Source organism: Kogia breviceps, chromosome X (genome assembly GCF_026419965.1).
Source record: "Kogia breviceps isolate mKogBre1 chromosome X, mKogBre1 haplotype 1, whole genome shotgun sequence".
Lineage (NCBI taxonomy): Eukaryota > Metazoa > Chordata > Mammalia > Artiodactyla > Physeteridae > Kogia > Kogia breviceps.
The window spans coordinates 126,462,840-126,485,476 of record NC_081330.1 but is presented as its reverse complement, the minus strand read 5'-3'; the positions used below and the strand labels follow the sequence as shown (position 1 = coordinate 126,485,476).

The 22,637-nt window shown below is 40.1% G+C and overlaps 1 protein-coding gene across 10 annotated transcripts in view; it reads right to left on the bottom strand.

Annotated features, from left to right (window-relative positions):
* Positions 1-22,637, bottom strand: part of ARHGAP6 (Rho GTPase activating protein 6) — a 493,354-nt gene that overhangs the window by 54,311 nt on the left and 416,406 nt on the right. For all 10 annotated transcript variants that reach the window (XM_059050088.2, XM_067023539.1, XM_059050087.2 and 7 more), the window contains one exon: positions 2,850-2,921. In XM_059050088.2, coding sequence (XP_058906071.1) covers positions 2,850-2,921 — 72 coding nt within the window. The remainder of the gene's footprint in view (positions 1-2,849; positions 2,922-22,637) is intronic.

Genomic DNA, 22,637 nt, shown 5'->3' with positions numbered 1-22,637 from the left:
TAGCCATTTAAAAACCTTTCCCCGAGAGTCATCCTTTTTGACACAAGAAAGAAATTTTCTGAAGTTCTGAAAGTTTAAAAAATACTTTTTGGATGCCAAGTAATTTAACTAAGGGAAATGAAGAACCTGGAACTATTCTGTATGAAAATATGTTTTCGGAACCAGCATCAATCCTGAATGGCTTTCTGTATGGAAATCAAAAGTCACGTGGGCACTGCTTAAGTGGCAGGGGAGACACACAAGTGTCACATGATCTGCTGTATATTATGTTAACACAATTAAATAAAACACAGGACATGATTCATTCTGATTGAATCAATTAATATAGCAGCATATCAAACATTTAATGAATCGCTTTATTGGGAGGGCAATTCGATTCTAAAAAGCTGCTCCCATTTATTTTTAGATGACCTAACCCAAGAAGTCATCTAGAATTTCCTGTTTTCCTTCTTTTACTCTTGGGTTCAAATGATCGTCATTTTTCACATGTGCAGCTGTTATGAACCCCAATGCTAATATTCCAAGGGAAGAAAACAATGTGAACTGATCACAATTGTGCGAGGCCTGCACACCGCCTCATCACACCCCGCTTCCCAAGACATCCAGATAATGGATGTGTGGACACACACAGGTCTTGATGTTCAGAAAAGACGCCATGTAATTAAGCTTCACTTAAGCCTAGGACATCACCTTTTTAACTCTCAAAGCTATATTGTAAAAAAAAAACCTCTTTGGCCATAAATCCTGATATTTTTCTCCTTAGTTGGATGGGTGATGTGTTTTTTCTTTGGAACCACCAGGACCCGCCTTCCTTTTCCCAGCCAGCACCCCGCAACCTTATAGAACACTGCCAAGTTTTCACTGAGCCTATATAATATATAAATATGATTTGGTCTAAAAACTGTATAATAGTCCAGTGCATAGTGGTTGATTACTTCCCTTGGCCCTTCCTGCCCCACCCTTACTTCCTGCTGTTTTCTTATATAAGCAAGCACTCATACATCTCCCTCTGCTGAGAGAATTCAAACACTTGCAAAAAATGTTCATTGTGTTCGGTTTAGCCGCAATGGGCACTTCTGAAGAATCACCTCAAGTCTACATCCTGGCTGTTCAGATCCTAGTACCATTATCTTCATCCTAGAGTAAACAACTTTAAAGATAACACATTACTAATATCAGTCTGAATGATCCCTTTAAGAACTCTATAAACACTGAGAATTCTCACGAATTCTCTAATCTCAGGAGATAAAGATGGTCCATGGCAGGAACAGAATGAGTAAAAACTCTAGTTTAATAAAGCTACGCTGGCTACTAATGTTCCTTTAAAAAATAAGGGTAAGAACACACGAACCATTTAAAGACAATACAGTTTATCAGACAATGATAGGTAGCTGGACAAGAGTTAATGTCTTTTGCGTTCATTATGCCAGCAGTAGATTGTCCTGTGGTAGAAGGTGCCCTGGGTAGTATACTGGCTAGTATGGACCAGAGTTCTCATCTTAGAAGGTGCACATTAGTAGTTTATAACATTACTCGTGCTCAGTACCCCTCCAGACCAACAGGATCAGATTTTCTGCGGTGGGGGTCTGGACACTGGAATTTTTTAAGGTTTCAAAAATTATTCTGCTATGTAGTCAGGGGTAGCGATCACTGACATTTTCATGTCCTTTTCTTCCATTTGAGGTAAACATTGGAAACGTCTGGAGATATTTTGGTTGGGGGCGGTGCTGCTGGCATCTAGCGGTAGAGACCAGGGATGGTATTAAACATCTCAGCCAATGCACATGACAGCCTCCACAAAACATAATTATCCAGTCTAAAATGTCAATAGTCCCAAGGTTGAGAAATCATGCCCTAAGCGAAGTAAAACATTGGCTTTGCATTCTTTAGAATTCTTTAATCGCTTTTTAGTCCAAGAACCAGATGTCATGACCCTTTAGGCACAGTTCAAGATATGGGTGTAGCGTCTCGGATCAATGGTGTGTCCCGGTCTTGTCTAATACCTATCACAATGCATTTATTTTTATACCTTCAGTTTCATTGCCTTTCCTTACTTTTCAAGCAGAAATTCGATCATTAGATAAAAGAACTCCAAGGTGAGATAAATGGCTTTCCTGACTCTACACTCATTCCCTATGTCATATAAAATGGAAATGCATTCATATGACCACACCATTCAGTGGGCATTTCATATGAAACCATAGAAACAAGCCACAAAAAGATGTACTGGGTTAATGGCGCCCAGGTGCCCACTACGCAGGCTCAATGAATATTAGTTAAAAATGACCACAAATACCTCTGAAAGAGTGGCTAAACTATCAGTTTCCTAAACAGATATAGAAGGGGACAGTATGAAGAGAGTCAACAATTCCCAAAACACACAGGACAAAAAAATAAGCGTGCTGTGATCTAACATTACAATGCTGAGAATGTCCCATCTTCAGTAGCCACGAGGGTGAGACTGTTTCTTTCCAGTAGTCATGGTGGGGGGATCCAAACTCTTTCTCATTCAGCTAGCCCTGCCTAACTATCTGGATTTGCCAGACAGCTGGTTGGCGTTAGAGACGCTATCCATGGCTGCTCATCCTGGTTTTCCTTATGCATTGCTGATTGGCTAACATCATAATTGGAACCATAAACTTGGCAGAAATCACATTTTGCTCAAACCCGTTGAACTCATCAGTTCAGTACAGGGCCACTCCAACAGCCTTCAATGACATTCCGTCGTAGAAATCCAGTTTACATAATAGAGTTGAACTACATAAATCAATGCAATTCAAAAACCCCACCAAATTTAACCATTAGGCTCCACGGGAGGTGCATTTGCTTTAGTTCATTCTGTCCTTTACCTCTGTCTTTGTTTTTCTCCTTCCCTAGTGAATCCAGTTTCTTTCTCAAAGATTTCTTTCGCTTTTGTCCATCTGTAAATATTAAAAGAATGAAAAGTTGTAAAAACAAGCATATAACTGACATTTTACATTATGAATAACTACATTTGAGCAAAAGCACGACTTCTCACTTTACTCAGAATTTGGCATTTTAAACAGAGTAATGGCCCGGAAAATACACGAAAATCCTTGTTTGGATTGCACACATAACCAGAATCTTAGAGTATGCTCTTAAATTGTGTTTCAATCATGGGAAGTACAGGAAACTTACCTCCTTCAGAAGTCATTTAGTTTTGACACTCAGATATGTTTGCTTTTTCTATTACATGAGTCTCCTCCTATTCTTCATGTTCACGCAAACCAATGTTATCTCGAATAAAATCTCCATGGGATGGGAGCCAACAATACATAAGGCTTTGACATTCATGAGCTAGCAGAGTGTAACTGGATAAGGAAGTGAATTCGGGGTCCATAGAACTCAAATCTAATTATTGCTGCACCATTTACTCATTATGTGACTTTGGACAAGTCTCAGGGTCCTCATCTGTAAAATGGGAATTTCCTGGAGTTGTTGTGAGAATTAAATAAAACAATGCATATAAAGTGTTTAATGGGGAGCCTGACAAATTCCATAAATTCAGATCTACTTTCTTTTGGGGGGTTTCATAGTATTCCATAGTACGCCTATACCATAATTTAATTAACCATCCCCCCCACAGATGGACATTTGGGTTGTTTCTAATTTTTTACTAGAATAAGTAAGGCATTTATCCTCTTAGCATCTTGCACTTGCAACAAACGTACTTAACTGGTTAACTCAACAAATAATATAGATACCTCTCATATCAGTAGCCAGCTGCAAATGAATTCCTAGGATATCATCATAAAATATTGGCAGTCATCATTGCAAGAATGTGTTTTGGAATAATGCAGCTGTCAACTTAATGTGTGGGAAGTGCAAATCGGGAATCCACACTGCTACCAATCAGAAGAAATGCAGTCCATGCTGCAAGGAAACATGTTCAAAAGGGGGATTAAGCACTGTCATTTTTCATAAGATATACTTAAAAGTGTAGTAAAGAAAGAGATTCAGCCCGATGAAACTTAAAGGCAAGACACTGAAATCAGGAAAAGACAGACTAAGCATTCTTCAAAAGAAATGAAGAGTTCCTGAGATCCTCATGGGGCTGCAGATGTTCCCAACGCCTCCTCTCTGAATTTTTGGAGGCAAAAGACATCACAACATAATCAACAGGCACACTCAATCCCTCCTTCCTTTCAAAAAGCAAAGAAACATTTTAAAAGTGATTCTCCACCCATGAAATGGAAATAGTTCATAAGAGCCTTCACTCTTGCAGTCATGAGATTTGTATAGATGAAAATTATGTAAATCAGTTGTGATGTGGCAAAGAGCAGTCAATCTCTTTCATCATGTGTATGTTCTTATCTTCAGTGTCTAAACGATCATCTCACCATAGGGCCTCACATGGCTTGTTATATACAGACAGACATTAAACAAATTAACTGCACAAGATTCTAATCTGTTCTTCAGATAGGACTGACAGGTCTTTTACTTTGTAAAACTTTGCTCATCACTAGTTCATATAACCAAATATATTTGACTATAACAAGAGCATATATCTTTAAAAAATTCTATCATTCCTTCATTTTAATATATAGTTGACCCAGAAGAATAACTAAACCATATATTAAAGCTTAAGTGGGGGGGGGGAGCATCAAGACGGTGGAGGAGTAAGACGTGGAGATCAGCTTCCTCCCCACATATACGTTAGAAATACATCTACATGTGGAATAACTCCTACAGAACACCGACTGAATGCTGGCAGAAGACCTCAGAATTCCCAAAAGGCAAGAAACTCCCTATGTACCTGGCCGTGTGGCTGACAGGGTCGTGGAGCTCCAGGCGGGTGTCAGGCCTGAAACTCTGAGGTGGGAGAGCCGAGTTCAGGACAGGTCTCAGCCACCAGAGACCTCACGGTTCCACATAATACCAAATGGCGAAAGCTATCCCAGAGATCTCCATCTCAATGCTAAGACCCAGCTCTACTCAATGACCAGCAAGTTCCAGTGCTGGACAGCCTATGCCGAACAAATAGCAAGGCAGGAACACAACCCCACCCATTAGCAGAGAGGCTGCCTAAAATCATAATAAGGTCACAGACACCTCAAAACACACCACCGGACACAGTCCTGCCCACCAGAAACCATAAAACAGGCACTAGTCCCCTTCACCAGGAAGCCTACACAACCGACTGAACGAATCTTAGCCACTGGGGGACAGCCACCAAAAACAACGAGAACTACGAACCTGCAGCCTTTGAAAAGGAGAACCCAAACACAGTAACTTAAGCAAAATGAGAAGACAGAGAAACACACAGCAGATGAAGGAGCAAGTTAAAAACCCATCAGACCAAACAAATGAAGAGGAAATACGCAGTCTACCTGAAAAAGAATTCAGAGTAATGATTGTAAAGATGATCCAAAATCTTGGAAATAGAATGGAGAAAATACAAGAAACGTTTAACAAGGACCTAGAAGAACTAAAGAGCAAACAAACAATGATGAACAACACAGTAAATGAAATTTAAAATTCTCTAGAAGGAATCAATAGCAGAATAACTGAGGCAGAAGAACGGATAAGAGACCTGGAAGATAAAACAGTGGAAATAACTACCACAGAGCAGAATAAAGAAAAAAGAATGAAAACAATTGAGGACAGGCTCAGAGACCTCTGGGATGACATTAAACACACCATTCGAATTATAGGGGCCCCAGAAGAAGAAGAGAAAAGGAAAGGGACTGAGAATATATTTGAAGAGATTATAGTTGAAAACTTCCCTAATATAGGAAAGGAAATAGTCAATCAAGTCCAGGAAGCACAGAGAGTCACACACAGGATAAATCCAAGGAGAAACATGCCAAGACACATATTAATCAAACTATCGGAAACTAAGTACAAAGAAAAAATATTAAAAACAGCAAGGGAAAAACAACAAATAACATACAAGGGAATCCCCATAATATTAACAGCTGATCGATCTTTCAGCAGAAACTCTGCAAACCAGAAGGGAAAGGCAGGACATATTTAAAGTGATGAAAGGGAAAAACCTACAACCAAGACTACTCTACCCAGCAAGGATCTCATTCAGATTCGATGCAGAAATTAAAACCTTTACAGACAAGCAAAAGCTAAGAGAATTCAGCACCACCAAACCAGCTTTACAACAAATGCTAAAGGAACTTCTCTAGGTAGGAAACACAAGAGAAGGAAAAGACCTACAATAACAAACCCCAAACAATTAAGAAAATGCGAATAGGAACATACATATCGATAACTATCTTAAATGCATATGGATTAAATGCTCCAATCAAAACACATAGACTGGCTGAATGGATACAAAAACAAGACCCATATATACGCTGTCTATAAAAGACCCACTTCAGACTTAGGAACACATACAGACTGAAAGTGAGGGGATGGAAAAAGATATTCCATGCAAATGGACATCAAAAGAAAGCTGGAGTAGCAATTCTCATAACAGACAAAACAGACTTTAAAATAAAGACTATTACAGGAGACAAAGAAGGACACCACATAATGATCAAGGGATCAATCCAAGAAGAAGATATAACAATTGTACATTTTTTTTTTTCGGTACGTGGGCCTCTCACTGCCGTGGCCTCTCGCATTGCAGAGCACAGGCTCCAGACGCACAGGCCCAGCCGCTCCGCGGCATGTGGGATCCTCCCAGACCGGGACACGAACCCACATCCCCTGCATCGGCAGGCGGACTCTCAACCGCTGCACCACCAGGGAAGCCCAACAACTGTAAACATTTATGCACCCAACATAGGAGCATCTCAATACATAAGGCAAATGCTAGCAGCCATAAAAGGGGAAATCAACAGTAACACAATCATAGTAGGGGACTTTAACACCCCACTTTCACCAATGGACATGTCATCCAAAATGAAAATAAGAAAACACAAGCTTTAAATGATACATTAAACAAGATGAACTTAATTGATATTTATGGGACATTCTATCCCAAAACAACAGAATACACTTTCTTCTCAAGTGCTCATGGAACATTCTCCAGGACAGATCATATCTTGAGTCACAAATCAAGCCTTGGTAAATTCAAGAAAATTGAAATTGTATCAAGTATCTTTTCCGACCACAAAGCTATGAGACTAGATAGCGATTACAAGAAAAAATCTGGTAAAAATACAAACACATGGAAGCTAAACAATACATGACTAAATAACCACTAGATCACTGAAGAAATCAAAGAGGAAATCAAAAAATACCTAGAAACAAATGACAAAGAAAACGTGACGACCCAAAACCTATGGGTTGCAGCAAAAGTAGTTCTAAGAGGGAAGTTCATAGCAATACAATGCTACCTCAAGAAACAAGAAACATCTCAAAAAAAACAACCTAACCTTACACCTAAAGCAATTAGAGAAAGAAGAACAAAAACCCCCCAAAGTTAGCAGAAGGAAAGAAATCAGAAAGATCAGATCAGAAATAAATGAAAAAGAAATGAAGGAAACAATAGCATAGATCAATAAAACTAAAAGCTGGTTCTTTGAGAAGATAAACAAAATTGATACACCATTAGCCAGACTCATCAAGAAAAAAAGGGAGAAGACTCAAATCAATAGAATTAGAAATGAAAGAGAAGTAACAACTGACACTGCAGAAATACAAAGGATCATGAGGGATTACTACAAGCAACTCTATGACAATAAAATGGACAACCTGGAAGAAATGGACAAATTCTTAGAAATGCACAACATGCCGAGACTGAACCAGAAAGAAATAGAGAATATGAACAGACCAATCACAAGCACTGAAGTTGAAACTGTGATTAAAAATCTTCCAATAAACAAAAGCCCAGGACCAGATGGCTTCACAGGCGAATTCTATCAAACATTTAGAGAAGAGCTAACACCTATCCTTCTCAAACTCTTCCAAAAGATAGCAGAGGGAGGAACACTCCCAAACTCATTCTATGAGGTCACCATCACCCTGATACCAAAACCAGACAAAGACGTCACAAAGAAAGAAAACTATAGGCCAACATCACTGATGAACATAGATGCAAAAATCCTCAACAAAATACTAGCAAACAGAATCCAACAGCACATTAAAAGGATCATACACCATGATCAAGTGGGGTTTATCCTAGGAATGCAAGCATTCTTCAATATATGCAAATCAGTCAATGTGATACACCATATTAACAAATTGAAGAAGAAAAACCATATGATCATCTCAATAGATGCAGAGAAAGCTTTTGAAAAAGTTCAACACGCATTTATGATAAAAACACTGCAGAAAGTAGGCACAGAGGGAACTTTCCTCAACATAATAAAGGCCATATATGACAAACCCACAGCCAGCATCGTTCTCAATGGTGAAAAACTGAAACCATTTCCTCTAAGATCAGGAACAAGACAGGTTACCCACTCTCACCACTGTTATTCAACATAGTTTTGGAAGCTTTAGCCACAGCAATCAAGAAGAAAAAGAAATAAAAGGAATCCAAATCGGAAAAGAAGAAGTAAAACTGTCACTGTTTGCAGGTGATATGATACTATACATAGAAAATCCTAATGATGCTACCAGAAAACTACTAGAGCTAATCAATGAATTTGGTAAAGTAGCAGGATACAAAATTAATGCACAGAAGTCTCTTGCATTCCTATACACTAATGATGAAAAATCTGAAAGAGAAATTAAGGAAACACTCCCATTTACCATTGCAACAAAAAGAATAAATTACCTAGGAAGAAAACTACCTAAGGAGACAAAAGACCTGTATGCAGAAAACTGTAAGACACTGATGAAATAAATTAAAATTAATACAAACAGAGGGAGAGATATACCATGTTCTTGGATTGGAAGAATCAACATTGTGAAAATGACTATACTACCCAAAGCAATCTACAGATTCAGTGCAATCCCTATTAAACTACCAATGGCATTTTTCACAGAACTAGAACAAAAAATTTCACAATTTGTATGGAAACACAAAAGACCCCGAATAGCCTAAGCAATCTTGAGAAAGAAAAACAGAGATGGATGAATCAGCCTCCCTGACTTCAGACTATACTACGAAGCTACAGTAATCAAGGCAGTATGGTACTGGCACAAAAACAGAAATAGAGATCAATGGAACAGGAAAGAAAGCCCAGAGAGAAGCCCACACACATATGGTCACCTTATCTTTGATAAACGAGGCAAGAATATACAATGGAGAAAAGACACACTCTTCAATAAGTGTTGCTGGGAAAACTGGACAGCTACATGTAAAAGAACGAAATTAGAACACTCCCTAGCACCATACAAAATAATAAACTCAAAATGGATTAAAGACCTAAATGTAAGGCCAGATACCATCAAACTCTTAGAGGAAAACATAGGCAGAACACTCTATGACATCAATCACAGCAAGATCCTTTTTGACCCACCTCCTAGAGAAATGGAAATAAAAACAAAAATAAACAACTGGGAACTAATGAAACTTAAAAGGTTTTGCACAGCAAAGGAAAGCATAAACAAGATGAAAAGACAACTCTTAGAATGGGAGAAAATATTTGCAAATGAAGCACCTGACAAAGGATTACTCTCCAAAATTTACAAGCAGCTCATGCAGCTCAATATCAAAAAAAACCAAACAACCCAATCCCAAAATGGGCAGAAGACCTAAATAGACATTTCTCCAAAGAAGATATACAGACTTCCCACAAGCACATGAAAGGATGCTCAACATCACTCATCATTAGAGAAATGCAAATCAAAACTACAATGAGGCATCACTTCACACCAGTCAGAATGGCCATCATCAAAAAATCTAGAAACAATAAATGCTGGAGAGGGTGTGGAGAAAAGGGAACCCTCTTGCACTGTTGGTGGGAATGTAAATTGATACAGCCACTATGGAGGATCCTTAGAAAACTAAAAATAGAATTACCATATGACTCAGCAATCCCACTACTGGGCATATACCCTGAGAAAACCATAATTCAAAAAGACACATGCACCCCATAGTTCCATAAGGATACTATGTATTTCAAACTCCAAAACTCTAAACAATATCTTGAAGCCTCCTATAGGAAAAATATGATCTTTGTGAATATTGGTCTATCATAAAAAGTGCTTAGCTATTTACAACAAATACTATACTTTTCACTTAATTAGACAGAGGTGAAAGTTATTAATAGGCAAGTAGACAAAATGATGGATGATGTGCAATAATGTGTAAGGAGGCTCTGCTTTAGCCATTTTCTCATTTAAAATCCTCAGAAAAAAATAAAATAAAATCCTCACGAAAAATGACCAGAGCTGCGCAATAAAACTGGTCACTCCTCTTCTCCCCCGTGACCGATCAGTGGTTTGTTGATTGAGTCTCCAGTTTTTGAAGAATGTCTTTTGTTTCCATAGAGCATAAAGAACCTGCTCAAGAGACTACCGTATTATGTGCTTGCAACCATATAGAATAGTTTACGTTCAACCAGTTCCTCAGATGCCAGTAAGTGGGTCAAGGGCCATTCCATCTTTTAAAGAAATTCAAGTTTCCTAACTATCCACACTGCACAGCAAGGTTTTTATAATGCAAATAGTGATGAGTATATGTTTATCAACTGCTCTCAGAGTGGGCACTGTCTTACGGACTACAGAGACCTGTAGAGAAAACTGGGGTCGCACGTCCTGATCAAAGGCATCTCGGAACAAGCCCTTGAGGATTGCCCTCCATGTGCCTGAGGGAGACCACATCCTAGATGGGAAAGCCCACAGACATACACGACACAATAGCAGATGGCAAGACAGCAAGCCTTCCGCATCCGAGTGACCACAAAGCAAAGGAATCATCCTTATGGAGTGTGGTTAATCTGGCCGTCTTGGGGGAGGCCAGTACCAAACAGGGTCTCCAGGAGGGCTGACAACAAGAAAACATGAGCTTGCTCCCCTAGGACAAGGCTTTTCACGGTCTCACTCGCTGTCAGCTAGTGTTCCAGTTTAAGGCTTGTTGGTTTCTCTACCTAGACGAGAAGTTCTCTGAGGGTAGCACCATGTCTCCTAGGCTTTTGTCTCCCTCCAGGTAAAGAGCACAGGGCAAGGCACGCCATGAGGGCTAGTCAGCACTGTCCATGGCCAGAAGTCAAATGGAAGTTTTGGGTTGGTTCCAAAGAGAACCCGGGACCACTGAAGTACACGACTCCTAATTTTAATCAGATCGGATCCGATTCAGAGAATACAGGTTATTAAACAGTATGTTCCATATTAAGTTGATCCTAGAGATAATAATGATAAAAAATATTGTCCAAACAAAGACTTGTTTTTGGTGATAGATGGAAGACTAAGGGTTACTTTTGGGGCATGGCTCTTGCCGCAAGGGGGCAAGAAGAAGCCTCCTGGAATACTGGGGATGCTCCCTATCTTGATCTGGTTGTCGGGTACATGGTCCATGCATATTAAAAACCCATTGAGTCGTACGTGTGGACATTCATATTTATGTACATTACTATATATATGTTATTCCTCAATAAAAATAACAAAAGACTGTCATTTTTACAGAATGGCACCAACGTAAAAATTGCATTAACTGAATGGGGCTGAAAACTCAGCAAGAAAGTCCTGCAAAAGAAAGTTCTCCCGTGTCTAACTTTTCTAAATACCTGAATGCCCATGATCTCACCCAGCTACCACAACTTCCCTGTGACACAGGCATACAGGAACAATGAAGAGCTAGTGGGTTTTGAGTATGTATCAATACTAGAAGCTTAGTATCTTCGACCTTATTACATCCTCACAGCAGCTCTACAAAGCCCACACTAATACTGTGCTATTTTATAGATGAGGTTAGGAGAGGTTAAGTAACTTGTCCAAGGGCAGAAGTTGGTAAGTGGTAAATTTTGAACTTGCACCCAGGACTAGCCAACATCCAACTGGTGCTCTTAACCTCTACCTGTGCTGTAGGGAAGAAAATGTGGTGTCTACTTGAGGTAAGTGACATTCGAGACCAGATATAGGGACCAACATGCCCAAGGTAATACAGAGTTAGAGAGGAAAGAGAAACGAACAATACTGAGCTCTAAATGTTCACCAGGATTCGCATGAGTCATTTTTGCATATATGATGTTATCTAATACACATCAACATACAATCCACTCAGGTAGCCTTTTGATTTATTCATTTTACATTTGAGAAAATTAAAATCAGAGAACTAAAGCAAATTGTCCCCAAATCACAGGACTGGTAGGTGGTAGAGCTGGAATTCAAACCCAAATTGCGGCTCTTTCCAAAAAGCTTGGCTCTGTCTTGAGAGGGGTAGCTAGGAGGAGAACCCAGATACCTGCAATGAGAAGCTGAAAATCCTTTGATTAAGGTCACTTTGCCTCTGCATCATGAGAGATGGTTCTGGAGGTGTCTGTAAAACAGTGGATGTTCATTCGTAAGGGTCATTTAGACTCCTCCGTCCCAGAAGCCTGGGCGATGGAAAAGAATACAATAGCCTCGTTCCTTAGTGAAGCAGTCAACAGAGAATGGGTGCAGACAGCTGAAATTCACAGGTGCACTTGGATATGGGACAGGGCATCAACATTTAAGGCCCTTTAAATCCCTTCACTTGCAGAGTTCCGTAAAGATCACATTACTGGAAAGGAGAAATTGTCTGCGCTGAGACACGAAATGAAGTCAAACAGAACTTACTAAGTCAACTCTGGGGAGAAAACCCTCTTCTGATGCTGCCACATCATATGACATATGTAAAATGAATAAATCAAAAGGCTACCTAGAGCTAGTCCACTGGGTATGACATGACCATATCCAGCCCCCCACTATTCAGGTGGTGTTTAGCCCACACAGTGATTGACTGATTGATTTAACTGAAGTAGAGTTGATTTACAATGTTGTGTTAGTTTCAAGTGTACAGCAAAGTGATTCAGTTATACGTATATATGTGTGTGTGTATGTACATATGTATAAATATATTCTTTTCCAGATTCTTTTCTCTTATAGGTTACTACAAAATATTGAGTATAGTTCCCTGTGCTATACAGTAGGACCTTGTTGATTATTTTATATATAGTAATGTGTGTATGTTAATCCCGAACTCCTAATTAACCTCTCCCCCCCACCCCCATTTCCCCTTTGGTAACCATAAGTTTGTTTTCTATGTCTGTGGATCTATTTCTGTTTTGTAAATAAGTTCATTTGTATCAACTTTTAGATTCCACATAGAAGTGATGTCGTATGATATTTGTCTTTCTCTGTCTATCTTATTTCACTTAGTATGATCATCTCTAAGCCACACAGTGATTTATAAAAACTTGAGCTCTAATGCGAAATGTTGGGAAGTTCACGTACATATCTGCATTTCTAACCTCTTGAGAAAGGTGGGAGACCTGGTAGCACTGGCTCCCACATTCCTCACACTCACCCCAGGCCAGCATAGACATCTAACCCTGGGCCACTGCACACCTGGCACGCCTTCGAGTCTGCAACTCCATCCTAGCCTAAAAGGAAGGTCCTAGCTTGTATCAAATCTTCAAAAAACTTGCTGCTGAGAAAAGTTTGAAGGAATGCCTTTTGGCACCACCTGTCCTGCTTTTCCCAACCACAGCTGCCTTGCTATTTACTGGGACCAGAAAAACAGACTCTCAGAGAACACAAACCAAAGGAATTCATAGGCAGTGAGGGGAGCTCAGTAACGAAGTGAGGAAAAAAAGATATAAAAGAAACACTTGATGGCAGAATGGGAAGTGGCCCTTCAGAAACTGCGTATAACTTATGCCACAGCTTCTCAGCCTTGGCACGAGTGACTCTGCGTTGTGAAGGGCTGTCCTGTGCACGGTGGGGTATTTAGCAGCACCCCTGCCTTGAATTGAATAGGTGCCAGAGCACCCTTCCCTGTTGTGATGACCAATAATGCCTCGGATGTCGCCAGATGTCCCGCAGGGACAAAATCACTCTGGTTGAGAACCACTGGTCTGTGCATAACTCTACCTAGAGAACAGCTCTGGGCTCAAACCATGTGACATCCCAACTATAAAACATTCACACTTTCCCACCTGTCACAATACTCAATTTATACCCCATCTCAGTTTTTGTTTTAAAGAGAACAAAACACAGACCTACTAGAGCATGGCCTTGAGGATATGGGGAGAGGGAAGGCTAAGCTGGGATGAAGTGAGAGAGTGGCATGGACATATATACGCTACCAAATGTAAAATAGATAGCTAGTGGGAAGCAGCTGCATAGCACAGGGAGATCAGCTCGGTGCTCTGTGACCACCTAGAGGGGTGGGATAGGGAGGGTGGGAGGGAGACGCAAGAGGGAGGAGATATGGGGATATATGCATATGTAGAGCTGATTCACTTTGTGATACAGCAGAAACTAACACACCATTGTAAAGCCATTATACTCCAATAAAGATGTTTTAAAAATGTTTATGAATTGTTGAGCCTTTATATATAATGTTGAATTTTGCACACAGTAACAATGCCCTTCAACTTATAAAGAAATGTGAGTCTGCCTATAGCTATCTTTACACCAAATTCCTAATTACAGGGAGGGGAATATAGCAAGTTCCTTGAGTAAACAGCCTTCTATTTCTTTACATGAAGTTCTTTTTCTCCTTTGATGGTGGTGATGATGGGGGAGAACACCAGATCGAGTCATCTGGCATCTGATGGTGAACAGCTGTGTGAGTGCAGTGTCTTTAGCATTCAGGGAAGACTCAGGGGACACCATCCTTTTGTTTTTTTAAAGAGGACTAAACATGGTGGATGCAGAGACCTACTGGTCAGCCCTCCATTGGCCAGAACAAGGATTCAGGAGGAATTCGTAGCAAGACAGTTTTGTCAACAAATGGAACTCTTCAGCAACGGAATGACCTGCCTCACAAAAAAAGCACTGTTCACTGTGGCTTCTATCTTGGATGCTCTCTGTCTTGCATCCCTCACTCTGGTGTAAGCCATGGCAGGAGAAGCCCTTTGCTAAAGGCTATGTGGTGAGGAAATGGAGTCTCCAGGCAGCAGCCACGTGAGTAAGATTGGAAACTGATCCTCCAGCTCGGCCATGTTTTCAGATGGCTGCAGCCCTGGCTCAGGTTGATGGCAACCTCATGAAGCAGAACCTGCACCAGAACAACCAGGAAAAGATATTCCCAGAAACTGTGTGAGATAAGAAATGTTCGTTACTTTTTTTTAAAAGGAAAAAAACAGACGCTCAGCTGAATGCATGTAGTATCCTGGATGGGACCCTGGAACAGAAAAAGGATGTTAGTGGGCAAACTGGTGAAATCTAAACAAAGTCTGTAGTTTGGTTGAGAGTAACGTACCAATGTTGGTTTCTTAGTTGTGATCAGTGTACCAAGGTTATAAAAGATGTTATCATCAGGGGAAACTGGGTGAGGGGCGTATGGGAACTCTGTATTATCTTGATAACTTTTCTGTAAATCTAAAGTGATTCCAAAATACAAAATTTATTTTTTAAAGAGCCCTTTCTCCCAGGCACTGGATGTATTCAAACAGAGGTTGAAGACTCATTTGTCAAGCATGTGATAAAGTGGAGGCTTGCACTACTCACTGAAGAACTTCTGAAACACGGACTCGGGAGCTGAAATTTACGGCAAGAAGGTGACTCACATGCCAGAGTTTCTGACCTGGCTGAAACGATTGGAATAATCTTCCTATTCACATCTCCCCGATCTGAAAGAAAACATGTGTCTAGGCCAATATAAAGCATCCATTATATCTGCCATTCTGTGTAGCATGTTTTCTGGAAAGGGAGTGGACAGTTGATCCCCCAAATAAAGCAAACAGAAGACTAAACCAGATATTTTATTTCTAGTTTGGAGCAGATTTGTCAAAGAAATAATAATATTATTTATGGCTCCTGGCACTTGAGGGCCATTCATTGGGCCCACACTCCAAGTCTAGTGTTTTCTAATGATTAATCTCATCCATGTAAGTTAATTTGTCCAAATAAATCAACATTAGAAAACACATAGGGGACTGATGAGAGCTGGGCAACCAAAACCCCAGTCAAAATCATATCCCAGGAAAAGTCGGGCTGGACACTGGAGCCAGTTAATGCCATGCCCATGCGCAGGGGAATGAATTCAAAACTGCCCCTGCTACTCTGAGTTGCCTGCTCCCTATTCAAAGTGCACCCCAAGAAAAGGAAAGGAGAGCAGCCCCGACGGGAAGGAGTAGTAGTTGCCAGCAAAGTGGCTACATCTGCTTCTTGGCAGGAAATGTGGCAACAATCCCAGGATAGGGGAACCCATAGGACCAGTGCATTACGCTGGCCTAAGAGTTAAACTGGGATTAACCCCAGAGATTTAGGACAGGAGCGAAAGCAGGGCTCTCTCGTCTACTGTGAAACAAGTAATCTCTATTAAGGCATGATGTGCCACAGAGCGTGATGAATTCCTTGGCTCAGGAATAGTATTTATACTACAATAGTCATCCATTTGAAGTGCATCTTCCGCCTAGAAAGTGGGCTCATCCTCCATAGATCGATCCATCCACTGGGCCATCTGTCCCTCCATCCAACATTAAGGCTGAGACAGAGCTAGGTGTTAGTTATGAACCCAGATGAACAAGCATTGTCTCTGCTTTTGAGAAACTCAGAGTTTAGTGCTAAAGACAGATACGTGGAAACCTCATTAAAACAAAATGAAGAAATGCTTCAGTGGAGACGGTTACTAGGTGGTAGACCAGAAGCAAGAAGGCTGTCCTTGACTCTGCTTGGGAAGGCCCATGTTCAAGTTCAGTCTCTTAAAGGATGAAGTTACCCTTCTCAGGGGCCTTTGAATTTTGCTGGCGATTTCTCCCAATAAGTCACATGGTGACTGCTTAGTCTAGGAAATCCTCTCCTATCCTAAGCCTCTTAATGTTTTATCCCTAGCAGTCCAAACTTTTATCAAGCAAGCATTCTACTGGTGAAAAAACATGAGAAAATCGCAAATTCAGGAGTGGTTTGACAGTTTCTTAAGTGGGAACTAGGGCTTAAGAGAGTGAAAAATAAGAATCCTGGAAGAAAACAATCTACCTGGAAAAAGTGGAAAGCAATGTCCTGAAGCCCAAACTGGTACTGCCTCTCCGCCAGCTGTGACTCCCTCTGTATATCTCCCATGCTACACACTGTTGGTTATTTAATCAAATCTATAGGTCAAAATTTCCATTGATATGCCACCTCATCCTCAGCAGTTTTCCCATTAACCTTGATTGAAATAGAAAGCAGGTAGAAACAGGGTGATTGAGTCATTCTTCTTGGTTTAAAGCCCGATGAATCAAACACTGTGTCTTCATCCTGCTAGCACCTTGTGGATTCGAGTTTTCAAAATCTGTTTCCAAAGCGTCTATGTTTCTTGGGGAAAGAAATATTTATGGTATTCTTAAGCAATGCAGATGCCTCTCCTTAGAGCCGAGGCTCCCCAAACTACTTGAGAAATGTAGTAATCCCCACAGTTTACATGTTGAAGTGGTGGTGAAATTATCAAAGCTGCGGTCAGAAAATAAGAACATTCTGTGAGTCTCTCACTGTTGTCAGAAAGTCAGCTCTTGGAGGTCACCATGCTTCCAGCGAAATTAAACACTAAGAAACCTTTCCCGTCTTCTGTAAATTATTTGGCAAGGTAATTAGTTCTGAAATGTTTTCTCAAGAGGAAAAAAAAAGACCTTGTAGATTCTTGAACCTCTAAACAAGTGTGTTTCTATTACAGAAAATCATTGAGATATTTGATTTGTTGAGCATATTTCGTTATTCTATCAAAACGTGAGGTAGGGAAGTTGTTTGCATGGCTTGCATGCCATGGGTTTAAAACCTCAACTATGGTTTTTCCCTAGCCAGGCATTCTTTGTAATCACTGCTTACTGTAATAACGGGTCGTGAACAAATTATGCCCTAGAAGGATCCTTTCCTTTCTGTCATTTTTTCCACTTTCAAGTGTTATGAGTTTAAATAAAGGGGGGGGGGGAGAGCTATAAGCTCGTGTTCCAAAGGAGCAGCACTGCTGTTACGTTTTCCCAAACTAGGAGCTAGTCTGTTCTTCCAGGCTCTTGAATTTGCATCTCTTACTGCAAGCACACTAAGTTGAAAACAGTACTTTTAACTTAGTCTATGGAGGTCTTGTATTTGCAGAGACAGAAGTTTCCAAATATCAGAGCAAGAAAAATGGCTTTTGGCAAATCACTTCCTTAAGTTATATTTATTCCCTGGAGTGTAAACGAAAGAAAGCAGGTGGGAGAACAAAAAGACAGAAAGCATTCATCACAAAGAAATGCCCTAGATTGTTAACTCAGGGAAATTAATTGCAATTTAGAGGAGCTTCATCATTACTCATTTTATTTTATTTTATTTATTTATTTTTTAACATCTTTATTGGAGTATAACTGTTTTACAATAGCGTGTTAGTTTCTCCTTTACAACAAAGTGAATCAGTTATACATACACATATGTTCCCATATCTCTTCCCTCTTGCGGCTCCCTCCCTCTCATCTTCCCTAACCCACCCCTCTAGGTGGTCACAAAGCACAGAGGTGAACTCCCTGTGCTATGCGGCAGCTTCCCACTAGCTATCTAATTTACATTTGGTAGTGTGTATATGTCCCTGCCACTCTCTCACTTCGTCACAGCTTACCCTTCCCCTCCCCATATCCTCAAGTCCATGCTCTAGTAGGTCTGTGATTTATTCCCGTCCTATCACTAATCTCTTCATGACATTTTTTTTTCTTAGAGTCCATATATATGTGTTGGCATACGGTATTTGTTTTTCTCCTTCTGACTTACTTCACTCTGTATGACAGACTCCAGGTCTATCCACCTCATTACAAATAACTCAGTTTCATTTCTTTTTATGGCTGAGTAATATTCCATTGTATATATGTGCCACATCTTCTTTATCCATTCATCTGTTGATGGACACTTAGGTTGCTTCCATGTCCTGGCTATCGTAAATAGAGCTGCAATAAACATTTTGGTACATGACTCTTTTTGAATTATGGTTTTCTCCCGGTATATGCCCAGTAGTGGGATTGCGGGGTCGTATGGTAGTTCTATTTGTAGTTTTTTAAGGAACCTCCATACTGTTCTCCATAGTGGCTGTATCAATGTACATTCCCACCAGCAGTGCAGGAGGGTTCCCTTTTCTCCACACCCTCTCCAGCATTTATTGTTTCTAGAGTTTTTGATGATGGCCAATCTGACCGGTGGGAGATGATATCTCATTGTAGTTTTGATTTGCATGTCTCTAATGATTAATGATGTTGAGCGTCCTTTCATGTGTTTGTTGGCAATCTGTATATCTTCTTTGGAGAAATGTCTATTTAGGTCTTCTGCCCATTTTTGGATTGGGTTGTTTGTTTTTTGGTTACTGAGCTGCCTGAGTTGCTTATAAATTTTGGAGATTAATCCTTTGCCAGTTGCTTCATTTGCAACTATTTTCTCCCATTCTGAGGGTTGTCTTTTGGTCTTGTTTATGGTATCCTTTGCTGTGCAAAAGCTTGTAAGTTTCATTAGATCCCATTTGTTTATTTTGGGGTTTATTTCCATTTCTCTAGGAGATGGGTCAAAAAGGATCTTGCTGTGATTTATGTCATAGAGTGTTCTGCCTATGTTTTCCTCTAAGAGTTTGATAGTGTCTGGCCTTACATTTAGGTCTTTAACCCATTTTGAGTTTATTTTTGTGTGTGGTGTCAGGGAGTGTTCTAATTACTCATTTTAAAGCAAAAGCCTGCAGGTCTAGTTGAAAAGGTAGAGTCAGACAAGGGTATTGACACATGGTGTAATTTTTGATTTGACTAAGAGGCTAATGCTACCTACCTTCTTTCTGACAGATATCGCTTTATAATGACTACGTATGAAGGGAATCAATTATCTTTAAGTCATAGACTTTACGCCTTGGAAACTCCTCAAAATTTCTGCTGGTTGCTGCCATGAAAACAGCTCGCATAGATTCAGTAACTGGCCAGATGGTGCAATTAGATGAAAACTGTTAGGCTCCCCATGCTTTCCCATTCTTGTGTTTGATTATTCTTTGAGCCATTTGAAACAATTCTTTATGATATAGAAATACCATAGAAATAAATGTGCTATGATTGAATTTTTAATCTTTTCCATTCAATTTCTTAACAATTTCCTGAGCAACAAAAGCAAAGCACTCTGGCAGACACTAAATGCAAATCAATATACAAACAGTTTCCTCCCTCTTGCTTGTTTGCAATGGCAGAAGATGACATTGCTATTATGTACACCAATGGTTACCAATCTAAATCCATCTTTATTCTACTACACACACCCCCACCCAATTTTTTCTTTCCCTGTTTTGTTAGGTGCTCACCCTCCATGTGGTCATGCACCCTGGGATGAGTCCTCATCCCAGGCTCAAGAAGCTAGTTCTGGTGATTTCTTTCTGCTTGCTGTATTGATTCGGGCACTGGCAAGTGTTGCGATTCTAGGGATCGAGAAGGGAGGGAAGTCTGCTAGGAGGCAGCAGTGAAAATCCTTCTTTACTATTAAAGAGATACTTGCTGAAGAGTCACTGCTCTTCTCTGCCTCTTCATGCTGCCATAGAAGCAGTGATGCTGGTGGCTGCTGCAGTCATTTTATGACAATGCGGGAAGCCAGCCAAAGAACAAAGTGACCCATGATTATGGCAGAGAAAAAAGGTGGAAGGCCACTGAGTTTATGAACCTGGAACTAGCCTATCTGTGGGCTCCTAGTAAAGTAATATAATCAATTTCTTTGTTATATAAGTCACTTTTGGTTTGGTTTCCATCATTTGCAGCCAAAGCATCCTAACGATGGATAACCCCAAACTCCAGTTGTGGGATGTGATTTTCCTACTTATGTTTGCACCAGTCTTGTCAGGTAACGCTAGATAGCCCTAAGAAAGACATCCCTAGAAGATCTGAATTTGTGTGGGTTGGGTGGCATCTAAGATAAGGAAGGAGGGTAAGAGCAGGAAGACCAGATTATGAAGAACTGTAAATCTGTACATAAGTAAAGTCCTTAAAGAGGAAGACAGTTAAATTCTCAGTTATCAAACCAGCTAGTAATAATAAAGCTAATAATCAACCCATATTGGACACTGACTTATTATTAAAGTCACCCATCTGATGCATAACTGACATTCCTATAACCTGCATGGCGGCATCAGTTGTTTAAGCAACTCATTAAAGTATTGACATTTCTTTTTTGTTTAGCTTCACCAAGGGAATTTATTGCTCACTTTGAAAAAAAAATTGATTACATATAATAGAAACACTAAAACATCTGAGAGTTATGAAAGTCTGATAATTAAAAAACACTCAATTATGGAAGAGTAAAACTAAGATAGTGAAGAAATTGAAATGAATAGGATGGTATAGTCGATCAACCACATGGATAATAACTGTAAATTAATATATCAAGTTAATATTAATCTCTTAAGTCAGAGGTCAGCAAGCTTTTTCTGTAAAGGGCCAGATAGCAAATATTTTTGGCTTTGTGGGCCACATGGTCTCTGTCAAAACTACTCCACCCTGCTGTTGTAGCACTAAAGTAGCCTTAGACAATACAGAGACAAATACATATGGCTGTGTTGTAATAAAACTTTATTTACAAAAACAGGCAGTGGGCTGGATTTGGCCTTTGGGCTGTAGTTTGCCCTCTCCTATCTTAAGTGAAGACCACCTTAAACTACTTTTCCAGAGCGTTCCACTTATAAAAAACTTTATAAACACCCATTGATTGAATTTTTAAATAATCTTGAGGGCTCAATTTCAAATTATCTAGAAAGCTTGATTGGTTTAAAAAACACTTGGTATTTAATTTCAATTATTACTATTTGCCTTTGTTTTTGCCCATGGGGAAACAAAGAAAAAAGCAAAAATGGAAGCTCCTATTCATACGTCAAGGCTGGGACATTCTTTGTAATTATCAAGTTTACTTTTGGGCCATGATCCCAACGGAGAGAATAGTGTAGTCTTGAAATCTCTGAAAGGTGCCAGAATGTTTCAGAAACTGCAATGACAAAAGTTTTGTTCAAGATGCCAAAGCCTTGTGCAATAATAGCTGCCACTCCAACAAAGATACATCAATATGCGTAAATGTGACCAGTAGGGACAAGACCTCAGATAGAAAACTATATTGTCTAAGAACATACAGGAAGCCATTCGTGAATATGAAGGCACAAAACATATGGCTTAAATAACCACAGACTATTGTACTGGCTTGCCTGCTTGGCACAGAACAGAATCATACAGCAGCACACACTTGAGAACTTGACATGGTAAAAGCCCTGGGGTACAGAGGAGAGCACCCAAGAAGAAAATTTCAACAAAAACCTGCAGGGAAACCTCTCTGTCATTCCTGGGTTTTACTGGAATAGGTAGATGAGGCAGCTTCTATCTGTAAGGGTCACCAAAGGTAACTTGGACAGGATGATATCCACTGCTCTGTTTGAATACCATTGATGTGTCTGTGCTTTCTCTATTGACGGACTAAGAACTCCGTGAGGATGTGGACTACTTTTGACATGAGAGCAGTGAAGCAGCATGGGAAGCCCCTGGATGGCACGCCAATGTTGGGCTCTAGATAGAGAAGGTACTAGGTGCTTAGGCCAAGGGTCCAGCCTAGGTTCCTTTCTGTGGCCCTAGGGAAACAATGCCCCATCCACCTTACCAAGGCCCTAAGAGCCACAGCAGTGAACAAGTCAAAGGTTTCCA